The 21,926-nt window shown below is 36.5% G+C and overlaps 1 protein-coding gene across 1 annotated transcript; it reads left to right on the top strand.

Moving 5' to 3' along the window:
- Positions 1-709: 709 nt before the first annotated feature.
- LOC113669181 (putative 3',5'-cyclic phosphodiesterase pde-5) lies at positions 710-20,993 on the top strand. The gene is made up of 28 exons (XM_027185186.2): positions 710-1,095; positions 1,502-1,690; positions 1,824-1,855; positions 3,789-3,900; positions 4,547-4,596; positions 5,172-5,206; positions 5,791-5,887; positions 6,995-7,028; positions 7,521-7,580; positions 8,043-8,101; positions 8,280-8,330; positions 9,719-9,777; positions 10,062-10,113; positions 10,794-10,936; positions 11,554-11,646; positions 11,798-11,866; positions 12,445-12,500; positions 12,796-12,854; positions 13,417-13,455; positions 14,524-14,624; positions 15,158-15,253; positions 15,970-16,120; positions 17,187-17,342; positions 17,557-17,729; positions 18,566-18,677; positions 19,126-19,206; positions 19,697-19,785; positions 20,200-20,993. The coding sequence occupies exons 1-28, from the start codon at positions 825-827 to the stop codon at positions 20,513-20,515; spliced, it is 2,835 nt and encodes a 944-aa protein (XP_027040987.2). The 5' UTR covers positions 710-824; the 3' UTR covers positions 20,516-20,993.
- Positions 20,994-21,926: the final 933 nt, after the last annotated feature.

The following is a 21,926-nucleotide window of genomic DNA, read 5'->3' on the forward strand; positions in this document are numbered from 1 at the left end:
AACGGAATTTAATACATGGTACAGCACAGCACTCCGAGCGTTTGATTAAAAATTGGCGTCAAGACGCGACGAGAGTTTTCAGGGTTTTTTTCTTTTGAGCATCGACGTTATGATAAATTCAGTCAGTCATACATCTCACCACAATACATTGACCTTGTTTCAAAATAGAGTGCCAAGAGGGTTTAATTTGGTGTTCTTAATTTCAAACCGGGCAAACCTGAGACCCCTCGTTAAATCGAGAAAACACGTTAATGATTCTTGACAGGGTTGCATGTTAAAATTAAAATGTTTTGAATTGTACTATCTCTGCGAAAATTGTGCCCCCGATTACGATTTCATAACTTCTAAGAGATATTTATGGATTCTATTATATTTTTAAAAAATTTAATTCAGCAATTTGTCTTTGTATTTTTGCGCCTTCTTATTTATGAGAAAGGATCAACGTTTTTCTTAGTAAAAAGGAAGAAGACTTGTGTTAGTTTCCTTAATATCTTTTAATGCTACGGCTTCCTTTTCAGTCTGTGATTCCAGCTGATGTTCTAAGTCGAGATAAAAATAAAACAACAAGAACAATACAATATATTTTTCTCTTTTTTCCGAAAAAAGCTTGTTTTGTCTGCTTACCGCGGCGCGCGTCAAATTAGGGAACAAAAGTGACATAAGTAAAAAGATTGCTGTGAATTATACTTCCGGTGGGTCACGTGACTATCTGCCGCCAGCTGCCTACTCTCGCTTAGCGATAAAGATAAACATCGCTTGTGGTTCGTCCGTCTTTCTGTGAAGGAAAAACTTCACATGAAAGGAAACCAGTTTCGAAAATATTGATGTCGAGTCCTTCACGCCAGGTTGGAAATCGTCGGCTTCCTCCTCTACCAAGCGGTTCGCGCTACAGCCCTATTTATCAGCGCGCTTCGAACGGTCATGGGACTTCGCCTGTTTCGCAGGCAAAGGCAGCGAAAGGGCCTTCTAGCAACCGAACATCAAACAACCATGGTCAGAGCAGTCATATTACCCACATTGATCTGACCGCAAGCTTTGGCGATGGGCCGTTTCGGCCAGCTTTGGTACAGGGAAAAGCGATAGGAAATGGCCAAGGTTAGTGCAATTTTTTAAACGAGTTCGAACCGCGTTAATGATAGCATTGACCCTTACAATTTCACGGCACTATTCTCGCACAATCTCACTTTTGTTATATATTGATACAACTATCATGAAGTTTGAGTGCGTAAGATTTTGTTCAGAAATTCAAACTTAATCATGTGTTCTTTTGCATCGCAATCTGGCTCGAAGATATTGTTTGCTCCGAAGAAACAAAAATTTGCCCCGTGTCCTACGCTCTTAAATAATTACCAACCTTTTTCCTGTTAAATTGATTTTCATGATTTTCTTTTTTGTGTGTAGGCGCTGTTTTGTGCCGAAAATGGTATTTTCAAAGAAAGATATGATCTGTCCCTACTTTGGGTTTATTTTATTGCTCCTGTTTATTTTTTCCAAATTTCAGCTGATGTCGATGAAGAGGCGGTGCGTATTTTTCTCCGAGCAAACCCTGTGTTTTTGGAGGATTATGTGATGAAACATGTCGATCAAGACCGTTTGGAGCGATGGCTCATTAGGAAGACGCGAAAATTGAAGATTAAAGCGGGGAAGAAGCCTTCAAGTTCTCTCGATCATGAAAATAATAAACAAAGTGGTAAGCGGCCTGTTTTAATTTGGGACAATGTCAACTCTACCGTCATTTGAAGTAACGAACAGTTAAAGTATTTTTCGGTGTGCTCCCTTTATATAAGTAAAAGGCGCAATTTTATACATTTTTTTTTATACAGACCCACATCGTCCATCTCTGTCGAAGTGGAAGGTAAGCAAGCCAAATGATATTGCAGTTTGTATGTACATGTGTTCTTTTTTTTGTTATTTGAGGCATAAGATATCCTTCACTGGTTTGTGAGGCCACTTCCTTTGACATTTGAAATTGCCGCACTCGAAACATTGACATTTAATCTTTCAGCGATCGCCGTTTTCCTTTAAATTTTATTTTTATTTCGTTATTCCTTCAACAAGGTTTTCCGTTCGTTAACAAATTAACCGAGGTCATGGATCCCAAATTGAAAATATTCTTAACACCAACTAGGATGTACTGCGTTACATTTGCGTGCAGTTTCACAACATTATATCAAAAACATCTGTAAGAATGAGTAACTTAAATGATTCAATGGATATATTAGAAAAGGATATTTTTCCAGCCAAACGAGAGACTCAGGTTTGAAAAATAATTTACTTTAAAATAAAATACTTGAATGTCGTCAGAGAACTGTCAAATTGTAATATGGTTAAACTCTTAGTCTGCAACATCTGCTCCTTGTATTATGAATGGGTCATACTTAAGTAAATAATAAAATTTAGCTGCTGTCATCATCGATTAATAAATTTTTTAAATTTCTATTGACCATTGAAGAGTTTTCCTGTACTAATAAATTGAATGGGGAGATTTAGATGTCACAGGAAAATGACATGAAAAAGAGAAAGAACTTTCATTTCTCCAATGAATTTTTTTGGGAGCTTACAGTGAATACCTTCTCAAACAGTGCCATATCTCTCTAATAGCATAACTTGTAAATGTAGTGCCAACTTCGAAGTAGAAACAATAATATTTTGCTTGAACAGTCTCAGTTCTCAGACTCCATAAAATTTGGTGATTTCAATATTTTTTGTTTTGTATTGGAAAATTAAAAAAAGTAAGAATTGTTTAAACACACATGCAGAGCTGTTGTTGTGCTCATTAAGTCTTAGTTGTTTTCCTACATTCTGGTTTCTGTAGGGGTCATATTTTCAATTTGCCAGTTTCTGTGGTGGTTATGTTTTTCAATTGCTAATATACCCAATCCTCCCTCCCCACCCACCCCCAGTTTCTGTATGGGTCATATTTTTCAAGTGGTGGTAATATTTCCCCCCTCCCCCTTCCCCCCTGGTTTCTGCAGGAGTCATATTTTTCAGTACCAGTACTAATATTCTTATTCCCTATCCCTCCATCCCACATGGTGTTTGAGGGCTTAAGGGGATACCCCTATTTTATTGATTTTTTTGGATAGAAACCAGAAATTATTCATTCCTATTCCTATATCACCCTTGAAATTGTTAGGCTTTCTCAAGCTTTAATTCCCATCAAGCTGGATACTTCCCCTGGTAAAGTAGTTAAGAGGATTATGTGATTTATCAAGATAATACCTCTCAGGTTCAGTGCTCTTTGTTCTTATTGCCAGCTTCTTGGAAAATCCTATTTAATCACTTGTGTGGGTTACATTTATTTGTAACATGCTTAATTGTGTTACAAATACTCTGTTCAAGGCCAGTGGGTTTTTATGGGTAACCCATCTAAAAAAATTGACATTGAGTTTTCAAAAAGCAATTTATTGTAAGGAAATATTTTGTCACTGTTAAAGGTAACCATTTAACTCCTAGATCAAGTTTGTAATTCTCCTTACTGGCAACTATACAATTCTTATGTTAATTCAGATAATTAAGTATTGGATCAACTAAATTTGATCCAATTTTGATTTTATCCCCAATAATTTTTCTTTATTCTCATCACTTATCTGGTTGATGTTGTATTGATATTGTAAGGAGAATTTCTGTCTTGATTACTCATGAGAGTTAAAGGGGTAACCTTTTCTTTTTGGCCCAGGAACCACACAGAATCCAGGAATGCTTTAGTTGAAGAAGGGGGGTATATTATATTAACCAGTTCTTGTGCTAAAGTAAAGTTTAATTTATTTATTTTCCTCTCTGTACAGTTTTGTGTACACAGTGATAAGAAGAAAATGCTGGAAGAGCTGACAAATGATATTCATCAGTCACCAAACAAGCAGAAGGTGTTGATGGAGTTGGCAAACTGTATTGCATCAGGTAGGATATGCTAAGGCTTGTGAAGTTGATAAAAATGCTTTAGTTTGTATCTCCAAAAAACCCCTTTTAGTGAGTAATATAAAGTAATTTATAGCTGGCTGTTCAAGTTGCTAGTTGTAGCTAGATTAGATGAATGCATTGCCATTAAATTTTGTAGAGATTACTAATAATTTAATTGTAATGATTTGATAACAGCTATATTTTCTTGCCATAAAATTCTTTCCCACACCTTAATGTGAAAAGTTGGTTGCTAAATGGACACTTTTAACTCAGGGGGGTCATACTGCAGTTAAGTTTTAGTGGATAACACAAACATAAGCCTTGAGGACTCTTGCTATTATGCACAGCCCCCTATGGCAATTTTAAAATTAATGTACATGTGCTGTATGATCCTAGGCTAAAAGCTGTTTTGGAATAATTTAATTTTTTCCAATTCTTTTTAAAGCATTCAATCATTGAATTGTACACAAATGGTCTAATAAACTGAATTTCTTTAAAAGCTTTCAGATCTGAAATCAAATTTCACACTAACGTTGTGTTATCTAAACCCTGTTTTCAACAACCTAGCCCTGTATATTATGATTTTAAAAAATTAATGGGTGTATGATAATTAATTCATGTATGTTTGGTGTTTCTCTTTTAACAGCTTGTCATGCAGATTCTTTCACTTTGTATTTAGTTGATGCTACAGGAAAGGTAAGAAGTTGCTAGGCACTGAAATAATGAAAAAATGATATTCATGAAGGATAAAAATATGTAACTGCAATTATTGTAATTCAAGTCAGTGATTATCAAACACACTACTGACAGTACCACTAATCAGAAGGAAAAAAACTTGAATTATAAATTCATTATGATGTGTAAAATGACTACTGTAATTGTAAACTAATAGCTGTAAATTACTATCAAAATGATTTGTAACATACATTGCTCAGTGCTTTTTTTTTTAATCCTCATAGGTTAAGAATTTTACCCTTAAACTCCCATGAGTGACCAAGACAGAATTTTTCCCTACAATATCCACAGGGTTAGGGTTAGCAACCAGATAAGTGATAAGAATAAAGACAAATATCAATTAGGGGATAATTAATTGATCAAGTACTAAATTCTCAGAACTAACATTATAAGAACTGTATGGTTGATAGTAAGAAGAATTACAAATTTGATCTGGGAGTTAAAGGGTTAATTTAAAATGATCTATATTTGAATAACATGATCAACAATATTGTGAGATCATCATTTTGTTAATAAATGTTTTGTTTGATTGTCAGGCATTGTTCATCTACAATCCTAACCATCCAGAAGGGTAAGTATTTTTAATGTAAAACTCCTCTTGTGAACCCTTTAATTCCCAGAAGTGATTAAGCTGTAACTTCTCGCTTTAATATTCATGCCTTAACCAAGAAACATATAATGAGAATACTCAAACTTATCAGGTAGAGGTTGTTATCTTGATTTGACACCAAGGTCTCATTACTGATTTACAAGGACATGTTTGGCAGCTAGAGGGGAGAATTATTAATCAGATCTTGGGAGTTAAAGGGTTAAATGACACTTTTTCATTATCTTGACTACATAAAGCCCATCCTTCCCTTCTAATTCTTGTATGATATTTTTTTCATATTTTTTTGGTCAATTATATGTTTGTCTGATTTGAAGAAAGTCTGGAAACTTTCAGAGCTTCAATCTATTTTTTTCCCTTTGGGAAAATGCATTGCTCCCAATACAAGGGTGCTATATTGATATTTATTGATCCAATTTGATAGAAATAGTTAAAACAATGAATACTGCAAGATTCTTGGTAAAGACAGCTTGTAACTTTATTTCACACATTTGAACTAATCCTGTGAATATTATCAGAGTGATGAGATATAATACAATTGTTTTTAGGAGGACTTCATCAAATATTCAAATAAAGGATGGAAGTACAATTGCAGCATATGTAGCTTTTACTCAAAAGCCATTCAGAACAAATGAAGTGTTGGGAGTAAGTGCTGCACTTTTAGCTCTTGAGGCTCTGCAGTCAATATTTGAGGTCTCCTCACTGAGTTGAACACCACTCATTTTCCCATCACAAGTATAATGTCTCAGAGAAATTCTTAAAGATCTGGGTACAGTCGTCCAAGGACTGATAAGTGCTAACCCAGGGTTAAACTTTGATCTGGGTTAACTTTATTTACTTCTTTGTTTGAAAGCTTTTTTAGGATATATCTCATTATTCTTTTGAGAGCATTCATTAATCAAAATTTAGACAGGAAGAAGTGAACTGAATTATCCCTTGAAGCTTTCAGATTTTAAATCAGATTTCACATTAACCCTGGGTTATTCTAAATCATCTTTTAACAACCATGCCCAGGGCAATTTCTTTTTTACCTGTTACTCCTTCACATCACTCTCATGCATATTCTCCACATAAATTTCCAACAAGGAAAGGTGCTGACAAGGAGAATTTGTTTAACACTTAAGAGCTTCTTGAGTTGGTGATCATATCAGGGGTGACATTGCAAGGAGAAATTAGATGCTAGTCACTCTTAGGAATCAAAGTGTTAAGGAAAAATGGGAAGTTCTGATGTTATGAGGAGACAAATTCAATGCTGAACATTATTAGGGCTTAGAAGGTTTTAAAAACTTTACCACACTTCCTACAACTCAAGATCTGGTTCACTTTAGGATCTTTAGTTAATGTGTGTGGTCATTAATTATTCAATTTATAAACCTAGCCACAATAAGTCATTAAGACAGCAAATCCATAAGTGACTAATTCTGAACTTGAAAAATACTCAATTGAATCTATTGTTACTTGCCAAAACTCCTCTAGGTCACTTTTTCCATTGTACCTGCAGCTGTTGTTCTCAAAAATTCAGCTGGGCTCTGCAAAAAGCAAGTTTTCAAAAATTTCACATCCAATCATGAAATCTAACTTGTGGGAGAATGTTCTGTCATCATTTCATTAACTCTGTTCTTGTTGGGTACATCATTTTCCCCTTTTTTCTAAGTTTGTTTTCTTTGCTTTACTTTTATTTACAAGGAATATACTAGGTTTATTAACTAATGCAGCTTCCAAATCTCCTAAATTTGCTTTATTTGAATTCAGGATGACCGTTTTCCAGAAGGAATAGGACTGGAAGGTAACTAATTATTATATTCCCTTATTTTGCATTTGAATAAGTTCAATAATTTGTGTCTACTGTTATTTAAAATTTCTGCTGCACAGTGTTTAAGAACTTCCACAATACACAATTGATTCTCATTCGTGAGGGTGTTAATATTATCGCAGGTTCACAGTCAATTTATTACTTAAAGCTATTAAGTACTTGCTAAGCTAAAAAAAGAGCAGATTTTGTCTTTCCCCTCCAGTTTCTACTTAAAATTGTCATTAGTTCTTGCCTGTAGTTTTCTTTTAGACAATTTACAGTACTCTTTATTTTCTTTAGCAAGCATGTTGTGTGTTTCCTCTATCAAGTTGATTAAATTAAGGATTATTGATATGTCGATCTTAAGGACTTAATGACTTGTAAACTTTTGCCATCTATTTGGAGCTTTTGGGATAAACTTCTTGATGATAAATTACAGGAAAATTTATTTTATCATTAAACTATCAGAAATGAATGTCTTTTCAGATAGCACAGCACAGTCTGTTTTATGTCAGCCAATCATTCAGTCAAATGGCGAGCTTATTGGTGAGTTTAAGCTTTGTATGGATAAACTCCTACTAACAGTACTTATCAAGTTAGGAAGCTGCAGGTGCCTAAGTTTTGTATCATTCTATCAAGAAAATAAATTTTTAAAGTAAAGATAAAAGACACAAGTTGATGGGCCAATCATGCATGCATACACTTTTGGACCAAATATTTTCTAACCCTAAAACTCCCATAAGTGTAACTTCTACCTAAAATATCCATACATTATGCAGCAAATGGGTAATGAGAAAACTCAAACTTATCAGGAAAAAGTTTTTATCTTTATTCAACACCAACTTCCTGTAACTAGTTTGCAAGGAAAAGTGTGGCAGCTAGAGGGGAGAATTGACAATCAGGTCTTGGGAGTTACCTCCATTGCTCTTAATGCAAGAAACTACAGTCTTATGGTACTTTTGTGCTGCTTAGTTAAGTTAGGACAATTCTCTGTTTTATTCTGTACAGGGGTGATTGAGTTATGTAGGAGACTTGGCCATGAAGCATTTGGAGAAGAAGATGATGAGGTACGATGCACTTTGCTTTAATTCATAAAATTCTTACTTTTTATTGATTAAATCCAAGGTCAGAAATGTAAGATATATGATCAAGTTTTAAACGCAGTTGATAAGTGAATCATGTTACTACAGAAGGTGTACAACCCTGTGTGCTAGTTGTGTCTAATTTGCCTCTGATATTTTCTAGATTGTCAACAGCTACCTTGTGTGGGGCGGAATATCACTGTATTATGCAGAGGTAAATAACTTATTATTATCAAGATATTATGATGATGTAATTTAATTTTTTAAACATTGCAAATAGATATATTAAGTTGAAATTAGGAGGTAAAAAAGACTGCTCATTAACCTTACCTGTCCTTTTTGAAGTCTATGATAAATTCCTTTCTTTTAGTAATCACAGATTCCCTTTTTAACTCGTGAATTGCGCGCATGCGCAAGAGCAAGTTATAGGTACGATGTGGGGAATGGCATTCGCTCGATTGGTCGATTCCTGTAAACTTTTTTTAGATTTTAGGCTTTTGAGTGCATTTGATAGTTTTTGGCGAGCAATAAAAAGACGAAATGGCGACCTTTGTTGCTAAGAATAGTGGTGGGGTGAAAAAGAAGCCAATTATAATCTTTAAAGAGTTTTTTTTTTACGTTTTAGTTTCAACAAGCGGCGCCAGCGACTGGCAGGCATGCAAGGATTCACACTGAAATAACAGAACAACCTTCGTTTTTCATAAAATTGTAATGTACAATCCTTGAACTTGAAAACAATCCGAAGATTCATTGAAAATATCACTTACTGCGAAGCGCTCGGAGTTTACAGATGTTCAAAAGCTTTTTCTGTTATAGCGTGAGATTGAGGACAAAATTGATCATTACGTTTCGTCGTGTGTGTTTTTCCTGTGTGAAGCAACAAAAGATGCCGGCGACTGACGAAATAACAAGTTAACACGAAAATCAAATAACACCTAAACAAACAGTTTTAGCTACCGATTTTCAGTGAATTTCAAGACAATTTGAAGATTCAACATACATACAACGTACTAAAATGCGAAAGTTACACACCACAAAATTGGTAAATAGGCCTGAAATGAAATTCTATCTTGTTATTAATTTTACGTTGCCTAGCACGTGACTTAAATCTACCCAGGCGGAGATCCAAAATGACGGTGGCAGGCTTAGCTTAGTTATATCACTCAAAACTCGTTCCCGTTTGTCTCTTTTGATAAAGAGGGAATCGTTAATGTTTTCATTAAGACAGTATTGCCTTGATTTTCTAATATTTACAACGAAAGACAGTAAATCTCACTTTTCACCCACATTTACTTCCAACCTTTTCTCTTAAACCAGAAACAAAAATGATAGACGTTTAAAACACATGACATCATCCACCTTGCCAAATATAATAGCATGATCATTTCAATGGTAATGCCTTCTTATCCCAACGTTACTTTGTTTCTTTGCTACATTAGCGAACACTGAACTACTGCTCGTACTCTAGATATGACAATCAACCACAAAATTCCCTAAACCAGTTAACATTAAACATAATCTAAAAAATCATGTGTCAATTCACGAGTTTGCTCACAGAGCACTTTGATTTTACATGATTGTATACATTTTTCAATTTTTCAGATGTTCCAAAACATGCAAAGACACAGAAAATTGACAGAGTTTCTACTAAATGTGACAAGGTAAATCAAACAAATATTTTTTTAAAACAGATGTGGGAAAAAAAAAACTTGAAATGTCAGTACAATTTAATTTTTTGGCTTTTCTGTAATTCTCATTCTTGCCACTGAGTACAAAATACTAAATGAATGAATTTCTTCACAGAGGCTTTCAATATTTTTAAAGTTTACATTATATGTAATAGAGAAGCCTGTGAGGCCTCACTCATGTTGCTTTGTTATGTCATAGTATTAATATAAGAAATTGAGCAAGCTTTGTTTACTTTTATCTTCTGTTTATTTTTCAGGTCAATCTTTCAAGATATTGTCAGCATGGATACAGTGATTATGAAGATTATGGTGAGAATGTGATACACATTCAACCATTGCAAATGTATTTTAACCCTTAACTCCCATGAGTAACCAAGAAACTGACTTTCTCCTTACAATATCAAGCAGACAAGTGATGGGAATAAAGAAAAATATTAGATAAGGGATTCTTAGTTGATCCTGTTGAATTGTTTATTCTCTAAACCATCATTACAAAAATTGTATAGCAGACAGTAAGGAGAATTGTTACTCAGATCTTGGGAGTGAAAGGGTTACATTTACATAAAAAGGTGCACACACCAGTGACATGCTTTACAGAAACATCTTTGTTCACTTTGTAAAGTGCATTTGAAATGACATTTGCGCAGGCAGGTTATTTATTTCCTGGATAGTTACTTTTTACTAGTGTCACTAATGTATACACAAAGTGTAAAGTACCACATAAAGTACAAACATGGATTCAAATGTCTCAGGAAATGGGTGATGTTGTTCCACCACAAACAAATACTGGAAAAGTCCTTTGTATTTGCGGCCATCTGGATATGTGTTCCCATTATATGTTCCCATTATACTCAGCTGTGACTGGTAAAGCCAATGCAAAAGTGCTTGGGAGGTTTAACTTATGAATAATAATGCAATTGTTTTTAACAATAGCGACCATTTTATTATTGGTTCAAGTAACTCATTCAAATGTTTCCTTTTTTGACAAGAATTATGCACAAACTTTGGTGGATGCAGACAGGACATCACTCTTCCTTGTGGACAACAGAACAAATGAATTGTATGCCAGGATATTTGATATAGGAGGGAGTCTTGAGGACAGCAGATCATCAAATCTTCAAAAAGAAATCAGGTGATACAGGCAAAAAGTTATTTTTTGTCAGAAAGATTTTCATTAAGAATAGCGCTGATGAAAACTGATTTTTCTGAATATTTGAGCAACACCAGTTCAAGGATTGATAACTGCATATTCATCTGAACTGTGTTTTAAGTCTAGAGTAGATGCCTGGGTAATGTTATTGCAGCTTTCCTACAATTTTCACAAATTAATTACATATAATGTAAACTTGAAAATTGGTAATCAACTTATATGACTGTACAGATCATATTCATTTGTACTTTAATGGTTGACATAAAATTTAAGGACTAGTAATACTATGAAAAAGAGGTAAAAGAGGCAAGTTATAAGGTTAAAGTAATCATTTATTTTCAAGTTATTATCCTAGTTTAACTTCAGCTTAGACATATTACATCATAAAGCAAAATTGTGACTTGAAACTTTAATGCTAAACTCAGGTGGAAACTTTGATTTGGTGACCATCCCGGCCTACAGTTTTAGTCCCACAAATGTTTTTTTTCTTACCATGGTGGTCAAAGCAGTTGTTCCAACTTGCAGTTCTGACCCAAGTCTTTTATTTTTAATTTTGTCAAATACTTTCAGTAATTTTTTAACTGATCTTGTTTTTCCAGGTTTCCAAAAACGAAGGGAGTGGCAGGTCATGTGGCCACCACAGGAGAAACACTGAACATTGCAGACGCCTATCATGATGAAAGATTCAACAGGTGTGCTTGAAATAAATATCTTTATTCAAACGTTTCAGGCTTGTGCATTTGTAATTACATAGATTGGATAAATTGAACAAAAATCACTTAAACTGCCCTGACCTTGTCCTAAAGAACCCTCCTTTGATCATATTTGTTTTGCTGTCTGCAGGGAAATTGACCTTCAGACTGGGTATACCACTACCACATTGCTTTGTATGCCAATTTTCATCAGAGGAAAGTAAGTGCTTACAAGAGAAACTCTGTCTTAACTGGCTAATACATATAGGACCATCGTCCTTATAAGGGGAACAGCAACTACAGTTTCTAGCTAAACTGAGTGTGTTGTCTGATTCACAAGGTGGCTGTGAGCTCTTGTCTTGGAGATTTTGGGATACCCAGCTCTTAAAACCTCTCATAAGAGCTGAGTTATATATTAAGTTTTCCAAAGTTAGCTCCCTGTGGCACCCACATTTTGTGAAAGAGCAGCACTTGAGGCCATTAGTTTTCACAGTCCTGTCCAGATTACTCATGAAATGTCCTGGGGTGTTTTGTGATCAATCTTGCAGGTAGTAGATGGAGCAAAATATATTATATCTTTACTCTCCAACTCTCATGTCCTAAATTTTCAGGGAGTGGCCTTTTTCTTTCCATCTACACCAACCAAACCTAGAGAGTTGGAAAATGCATAAATGCTACCTATTGAAATAAAGAACAGGTTCCAATAAATCTAATAAACTGACACTCTAGTGCTTATTGAAGTTACAGTAGTTTTCCTAATGTATTAAAAAATTGTTTGAAATTTTATTAAATTTTCAGTATTATTGGTGTTGTTCAGATGGTGAACAAAAAGAGTGGAGTATTTACAGCTTCAGGTAACTTGTTTTTAACACAAGACAAAAGACTTAAAGGAATAGATAGTTGAAATTAAATGAAAGCTTTGAGCATGAAAATTGTGACTCTCTTCCACCAAACATGAGTATGTTACACCTTCCTGTCCAAAATTTTTCTTGTAAATTATGATAATGAGATATACGATTTATTTTATTTTTTGTACTTTTAGATTTAACTATATAAATCCTGCCTGAAATACTGTTGATTTTCTTTTAAGTTTGATGACCGAGTATTCATTCATGTATCAGCAAACTTGTTCAATTATTTCATTTCTAGATGAAAAGTCTTTCCAGACATTTGCAATTTACTGTGGCTTGGCTCTCCACCATGCAAAGGTTAGTTAACATGAATAGAAACTGCACAGTAACTTCGCTTCATTACCTAAAGAAGCATCCTTTGTTTAGCAGTCTTGTATAATCTCATGTAGCCAGGTATTTCTTCAGCTTGGAGGGAAATGTTTAATTAAAAAAAGCAAGTCATCTCAAAGGTTTGGTGAGGTGCTGCGTCTATAGTCTTATAAATATCTGCCAATGTTAGCAATGGTTATTAATAGTAATTTCAGTTGTGACCACCGTGGGATGCCCTTTAACTTACAAAAGTGATTGATAATTATCTTCTCCTTAAATTGCTGATACATTATTCAGCAGAGATGTATTGAGATTACATGAAGTTATCAGCTTGATGATGTAATCGCAATAAACACCATATTCTTATTGCTAATTTTGAAAGAACTGTTTGGCAACTGGAAGTGACAATTACAAATTAACTATGAGGGGTTAAGAATTTTAAAATACCAAAATATTTAAAGTTTGGCTGTGGACCGAAGTCTCTTATTTCACACAAAGGACTTTCTGGATGCAGGGAAGGAAGTAACAAAACGAAACTGTTTCTTTGCAGCTATATGACAAGATAAGGAGGTCGGAGCAGAAACACAGGGTAAACTATCAAGCTCTTTTGTGATATTCAAGCTTTTGCTTGGTTCTTACTTATGATCTGTTGGAGGACAGATGCACATATGACGTCACCATTAACGACTTTTCGCTTTTTATGCGTTGGTTCAGTTTTAATAGATCCCAGAAGAAGTCAGAATGTGATAGGAACATCAGTGGCACACTCGGCAGCGCCAAGTGTGCCACTTTTCAGTTCTTACCACCTTTAGATGTCATCTGTTATACACTGCTAAAGAGACGCTAAGCAACATTTATTTGTTACACTAATAAACTTCCCGGGGGAAATATTTTCGAGCGACGACTCGTGTTTTTGAATAGCTGTTTTTTAAAAATCCCACCCCATTATTTAAGGACTTTTGAAAAGAGAGAAAAGACAATCTTATTAACAAATTGAGTAGCCTTGACTTTGCTCTGTTCTGTTGTAAAGCACGAAACAAGTGAGAAACACGAGACGTAATCGAGTCTTTCTTCCCACTTATTGAGTGCTCTAACCGATACCTAAGTGATTTACAACAGAACAGTGCACAGTCAAGGCGTCTGTATTTGTTTTATTACAAAACGTCCTTTAAATTCCCCTCGCATTACTTTCAATTTTTCAAAGAAACTTTATTTCCAAACGAACAACATTATCATCAGTATGCTCTATACTCTGATAGAGCACGCTCTTTCAACCGCTCTTTCAGCGCGCGTTATATCCGAACTTTATTCTTTAAAAAAAAACAGTGCAAGTCAAATCAGACTTTGCTTGCTTATCTTATTCATTTTACACTGGAAGTTTAGCAGTGAGAAAGAAAGTTATTGACTTAACTCTGACTGAATATCAGTCAGGATGACGGCGAAGTGACCGGTATGTCGACGGGTTGACCATGGGTGACGGTGAATTGACAACTTGTGTCGGCGAGTTGACATGAGTATCGGTCACCAAATGTACTCGTTCCATTTTTTTTCTGGCGGGGTGCCAAATATATCGAACCTTGAGGATTCGTGTCAGTGTCCATTTCATTTTCATCTTCGGTAACAGGGTGTTAATTGTGGCCTATTTTATTTATTTTAGGTCGCATTGGAAGTGCTATCATATCACAGCAAGTGTTCTGAGCGGGAGCTAACATCCACCCAAGAGATGCCAGTTCAAGAACCTTTTCCATCTTTGGAATCGTACGTACAAGTGATACCTTCTATACTACCCTTTACACTTTAATATCAGTATGCATCTTCTCGTTAGTGTTCTCTGTACATTCCCTAAGGTTCTGATAAGGAGAATTTGTTCAACGATCAAGAGCGTCTTTAGTTGGTGATTGTTTCCTTTATTCTCGTGACCTTAATGTGTGATATGGGGGTGACGTTGTAAAGAAAAATTAGATTCTAGTCATTCGTAGGGGTCAAACGGTAAGGCTGAAAATCGACAGTTTGCGAGAGTCGAGCAGGCGAGCTTAGGAGAGGTCTACGAGAAGTGAGAAGTCTAAGTCGACTTTCCATGGACTTCACGAGAAGCCCACCCCACCCTCTCTTTCCCCCCCCCCCCCCCCCGTACTAGTGTATAGGCAGCATTGAGAGCTTCGGTGATCGCGGGCCATTTTTTTATTGGAATTTTTACACATAAGAACGATTCAAGTGTTAGCGTTAAGCCCCTTCTGTAAAGTGAACAATACATCAGTAAGTCGTGCTTGTTATTTTTTTGTAATTGACAGGTATAAATTTGATTCATACTCACTGATAAAAGAAGGAACAGACTTCATGCCAAGTTTAGTCATTCAAATGACAAAGAATCTCTTCTCACTTCAAAGGTTAGGATTTATTTACTTCAATCAGTTCAATTTTTTTTACTAGACATTTTCGTAGCCAAGGGATCAAAGGGAGAATGTTTTGGGTTTACCGACTCGTAATCGAATAGCGTTCTATTAGCACGGAGGGGATACTTCTTATCACTAGACACTTAACTTTGTCTCAATTACGTCCCCTTTATGTAGGTTCTACTCTATGGTATAACTTTATATCAATACACCATGCTTTTCTATGGGTGTGAAACTTAGTTCCCATGGATCATACTGCTATATTTACATTCTTTTTAAGCCTTTTTTTTCGAGTTATTTTGCAGAAAATGTATCTCACATATCTCTTTTTTATGTTACTACCCTTTGCAATTTATAATTACCACTATGTAAATTTCTAAATTTGAATTATTGTTCACATATACCTTGCTACTCTTCATTTATCTTGGATAAATAAAATGTCAGAATTGACTAATTTGCCTCTTACTGCTTAGTTCAGTTGGGCATCGTAGTGGTGTGATGAAAATCACATGTTAAAATCCCAAAGTTCAAATTGTTTTCAACTCCTGCCAACACACATCGCCTCTGTAGCACTCCTTAGGGGGCTTTCCAACAGGAGACATACTTTTATGCTCTAAATGTTTTTTTGTCCTTTCACCGTAATAACATCAGAATAGATTAGGAGCGTTAGGTTAGGTTTGGATTAATCTATTGACTGTCTTATGTTATAGATTTGGAGTTGACGAACTGTGGCGGTTTGTGCTTACCGTGAAGAAGAATTATCGAGATGTTCCATACCACAACTGGACCCATGCCTTCGCTGTCGCACATTCCATGTATCTCGTCATTCGATCTGGGAACGAAAAATTCACTGCACTTGAGGTACGGAGCGTTGTTGTCTTCTTTGCTTACCAAAAAACGACATCGAGGGGAGTGGAGAGGGGCTCATTGGAACGAGTTGGTAATAAAGCTCAAACCTTTGACCCCATAGAGTGACTTGGGGGGTGGGGGGGAGAAGGGGGTCTGCCAATTTTATTTTCCTTTTGTAGAGACAAAAAATATACAGCTGTGCCCTAGATACAAGGAGACACCTAAAGCCAGTTAGTTGAGGGTGGGGTGCCAACTCTGTGTCCTCCTTGTATAGACAAACAATGTACAACTGTGCCCTAGATACAAGGAGACACCTAAAGCCACTTAGTTGGGGGTGGGGTACCAACTCTGTGTCCTCCTTGTATAGACAAACAATGTACAACTGTGCCCTAGATACAAGGAGACACCTAAAGCCACTTAGTTGGGGGTGGGGTACCAACTCTGTGTCCTCCTTGTATAGACAAACAATGTACAACTGTGCCCTAGATACAAGGAGACACCTAAAGCCACTTAGTTGGGGGTGGGGTGCCAACTCTGTGTCCTCCTTGTATAGACAAACAATGTACAACTGTGCCCTAGATACAAGGAGACACCTGAAGCCACTTAGTTGGGGGTGGGGTACCAACTCTGTGTCCTCCTTGTATAGACAAACAATGTACAACTGTGCCCTAGATACAAGGAGACACCTAAAGCCACTTAGTTGGGGGTGGGGTATCAACTCTGTGTCCTCCTTGTATAGACAAACAATGTACAACTGTGCCCTAGATACAAGGAGACACCTAAAGCCACTTAGTTGGGGGTGGGGTACCAACTCTGTGTCCTCCTTGTATAGACAAACAATGTACAACTGTGCCCTAGATACAAGGAGACACCTAAAGCCACTTAGTTGGGGGTGGGGTACCAACTCTGTGTCCTCCTTGTATAGACAAACAATGTACAACTGTGCCCTAGATACAAGAAGACACCTAAAGCCACGCTGAACTCAGCTTATTTGGAACAATCTCTCAATTTATTGGTTAAAGGGAAATGGAGAATGTGAACTCAATTAATTCGTACCCTATTGTTTGACTGCCTGCAGGCCCTAGCCATGTTCTTTGCGTCATTGTGCCATGACTTGGATCACCGTGGTCGCACCAACTCGTGGATGAAGAATGAACAGACTCCCCTGGCTGCTGTTTATAGCACGTCAACTATGGAACATCATCACTTCAACCAAACCATTACCATTCTTCAGGTACGATTACCCTTGCGAGTGTTCAGTCAAAAGAGGAATGAATAAAAAGTTTTAAAAGAATGTCAGAGGGAGGGGATATCTTTTTGGCAACAGGGACGAATCCGAGCAAGTGCATTCTGCGAGTGACCCGACCGATTGTTGAGTGATATTAAAATTCAAATTACTTTTCCACAGTTCCAACTAAACAAGCCAAATGTTACTTTCCTGTCAACAGCATGAAGGCCACAACATCTTCTCTCACCTAAGTCCGGCAGAGTACAAAACAGTGCTTGGTTACATGAAGGAGTGTATCCTTGCCACAGATCTGGCGTTGTTTTTCGGTAACAAGTCTAAACTGAAGGAGTTGGTGGAAAAAGGACAGTTCACATGGGACAACCAAGATCACAGGTAACATACGATACTGGATGGAGGACTGCGAGTCAGAACTAGACTGTTAAAAGAGTCAAAATCCTTGGGGGAGCAGGGAATGATGCAGTCAGTGGTGACAGCGTTTGTTTTACTCTCACCGCTGTGGCCTGGGTTTCATTCCCGCACCTGTTGTTACATGTGGGTTGAGTAGTTCTCGTCCCTACGGTTTTCTTCTGGGTTCGCCGGTTTTCCTCCCTCCACAAAATCCATCTTTCCAAATTCTAATTCTAATTTGACTTGGAAATAATAAACAAGAAAAGCCACCTTGTGGAATGTTCACTGCTAAAGCCCATCATTACAATTAAAATCCTTTCTTCTGGCCTTTCATTTTGATCGTTGAGCAGTCACTCCGAGTTGTTTTTTGAGAACGAACTTAAACCTTCTCCCTTTTCAGGAGATTCTTCTTTTCCAAGATTTTTCTCGCTAAATCATCTAATAAACGTATCATCGACAGAGAGACGACAAACGATTTTAATTTAAAATTGGTAGAGTTAATGAAACATTTTGCTCCTGCTTATGAAAGGGTGTTGCTTTCAATGTCCCAAAGAGCGGTTAAATTCATTACAAACCTGTTTTCAATCTGTCCATCGGTTTTAAACTAATCCAAGGAACTGTGCATGGCTAACTCTTGTAATACTTAAATGCTTATAACCTTATTTAAATATCTAGTCGGCACAACTTCCGTTTCATAGAAGTGAAAGCATATGGTAACCATCATGCGTTCGAATGACTGGAAAACACAGAAACGCAACTGATTGTCGTTTCCTAAATGACGGTGCATCAGCAACTGACTTGAAGACTTTTGTCCCTTTCAGGAAGCTGTTACGTGCTATTTGTATGACAGCTTGTGATTTATCTGCCTGCACAAAGCCGTGGGAAATTCAGTTGGAGATTGTGAGGGTCATTTATCAAGAGTTTTACGCTGAGGTGCGTTTTGTAGCAAGTACTTTGCACTTGGTAATGAAGAATGCTCTTTGATCAACTGATGACCTACGTGGTCGGCATACTGTAATCCTGAATAAAGGGGTTAAGTTCCTTAAGAAACTGTAGTGCCACGTGTTAGTGGGGTTTACATGATAATTTGGTTTGATCGACTGAGTTGATAATGTAAGTTGGCCACCTTAAAGAATTTTTTAAACTGACGGTTCGAGCGTTAGCCCATCGTTAGAGCGAACGTTATACTCCTGGTCAAGTTGGATTGAAAGACCTTATAAGAACCATAACATTTTCATTTCTCGTTCAGTGTTAAACAACATCCTCGCTCAACCTCTGGTGCTCTTTCTTGCTTTTCTTGCTTTTGCTTTGAATCTGTTTTGTCTGACTTTCCATAGCTCAGCGGAGATTTGACTTTTATTGTTCTTTTTGATGTTGTCAGGGTGATCTTGAAAAGGCGCAGGGAAAAACACCCATTGCAATGAAGGACCGTAACACAGCGCACGAATTGCCAGCGCATCAGGTGAGAAGCTCCATTTAATTATATCAAAGAAAATCAGAGAGCAGACATGTTTGTGCTACCTGCTCAATAGAATCATTAAAAATAAAAAAATTTTTGAACCCATTTATTCAAAGGTAATATTGTGTTCTTATAACTACTTACAATGCATTTACAGCAATTTTCAATTGGGTGTCGAAAGTAATCCGCGATTGCATTGGTTTTACTTAACTTTGCTCTTTGATTGGTCTGGAAAACTCGCGCTACTTTCTCAACCAATCAGATGCAAAGCTTAATACAATCGCGACTTGGTCATTTGCGTTTTCCCGCGCATCAAGTAATTTACTTGTTTTCACTTTGAGTTCTCGTTGGCTAACGATGATGTAATCTTTGTTCTAATTGGTCGCTAGGATAACTTTGGTTTTGTCTTTCGACACTCAGTTGAAAACTGTTCTAATTTTTACGCAGACCAGCTTTGAAAATTCTTGAGAACAAATTTTACATTTGTCGTCAGGTTGGTTTCCTGGTTGGAATCTGTTTACCTTGTTATGAGCTCTTACAGAAGTGCATTCCTGACACAAAACCACTTGTGGAAGGATCTCAGTAAGTAGTGCGCTGTCTAAATTGATTATCAGAATCTGTTCTCCAGGTTATTTTTTCTTTTTTTTTTACTACTTTTTTCTGATGTAATGTCCTGCAACACGTGACTTTAAGGGATAGTGCCGGTTCAGTTGGCTGAAAAGACGTTACTGAATGATTGATTTTCTCATTAAGAAAGTTGCCGTTTTGAAGTTTCACTACCATATATATGTTTTGATCAGAAATTACGTGAGCCCTAAGTTCTCACGAAGTCCAACTCGGAACTTTTTCGCCTTTTCCCGTAGTTCGTCGCACAAATTAACGCAAAAATACGAGGTAGTATCTGATTTTAATGAGGGGTTTCGTAACTGTAATCCAGTCGGTCTGAATACGTTTTTCTCTGCTAATTTTTCGTTTTTTCTTTTTTTGTTTATAAAGAGCAAACCTGGCAAAATGGTCGAGGATGGCTCAACACAACAGAACTGCCCTAGAATCCATGAATCCGCCTTCAGATGATTCAGGTAAGGAGGACCAAGAAGGAAAGGAAGAAAAGAGCAGCGAAGCTGGCGGAAAAGAAGAGGAAACTGAAGAAAAGCAAACGAATGGCAGTGAGGTGGAGAAGGATGCAGAGACACAAGAGAATCAGAGTGACAAGAAAGACGAAGCAAACGAGGAAGAGGGCGGTAAGGATGATACTAAACAAGTGGAGGAAGGTGCAGCGCAAGAGAATAAAGAGGGAAACACTTCTCGTTGACGTTAAAATTAGTCCTTTTTCTCCGTAACCAAATGTCCTCTTCATCCGTTGTTTCCTTTCTGAAGAAATTCTTTCCCGTCAAAACGAAATATTCCGGTAAGGAAAGCGTTACTCTAACGATCTCTTCACTTGTCACGCAAGGGTCGACGTTGGTCACGAATGACCTTAGTAGGTTATGTGATGAAGTGAAGTGTGTAGATTTTGAAGAGGAAAGTTAGTACCAGTATAAGTTGTGCTGGGCAATTATTTTATTTTCTTCGATGTTTTCTTGTGTGTGTTTGTTTGTTTGTCGTCTTTGGTTTGATAACTTTTCAAAAACGTCAAAGGGAGCCATTGCGACAACTGCAAATAAGGGGCGAATCAACTCGACGCAAGTTGAAGTTGTCAGGAAACGCCTCTGTAGCACGGTTATTTATAGAGTGAAAGAAAATGTCTGTAAGGGCTGAAATTGAAAAAAACAAACAAACAAAAACAAAAACAGAGCCAAAAGACCTGTTTGAACAGGAAAAAAAAATTTTGTGATACGCAACATATTGCTTGAAAAACGTGGACCCGACTGTTTTTTTATCCTTGTTTGAATTGTAACCAGCAAGAGTGTTCCTCTATGAAGATTAATCATTAATCTTTAGAAAGCAAAATTATAGTTTCGATTCCGAAAATTTATTATTATGAGCATAAAATGAAATAGAAATATTGATATCATCAAGAATACTGTCACCTACACTTCTTTATCGGAAGTTTCTTAATACTTTTTTTCATGCAGAGCTAAACTTTGTAGTCGTGTGAATTGCTAAAGCTCCTTCAAAAGTTTCGAAATTTGTAGGTTTTAAAATGCATTGGAAAATGCCTTGTGGGATACTAAAATGTGGGCGTTAATAGGCAAGAAGTAGTGCGCAAAGAAATATCTTTACGGGAATCTGATAGCAAAGCTAATTAAAGGCTGGATAGTGTAGTCTTACACTAATTAAAAATCTGTGTTCTAAGCCTTAAATAACAGAATAACACAAAATTGGTTTGTGACCAAGGATTCAAAATCAAATCTTCATCATTTTAATTCAAAAAAGAGGTATTTATTTATGATGGATATGTTAATCGATCTGAGTATTTAAACAATGAACGACTGTATATATTTCAGTGTTATCACTGTCAAATTTTTCATATACATTTGAGCTCTGTGATAACTATTTAATTTATTGGTGTTATCGTCTGTGGCTTCGGATGATGTTGGCTGAACACTTCCTTTTATCAAGTAAAAGAGCTCGTCAGAACATCGTAGGCGAACAGCCTTGGGGACTGTTGTTGGAGGAGTTCAGTCTGCATACTTTCGCAAGCCACAAAAAGTTTGCTTTACAAGAAAGAAATTTGTACGCTTTCTATTCCACCTTTTTATTGTATAAAGTATACTTATTTA

This window comes from Pocillopora damicornis, chromosome 12, assembly GCF_964200805.1.
Source record: "Pocillopora damicornis chromosome 12, jaPocDami1.2, whole genome shotgun sequence".
Classification (NCBI taxonomy): Eukaryota; Metazoa; Cnidaria; class Anthozoa; order Scleractinia; family Pocilloporidae; genus Pocillopora; species Pocillopora damicornis.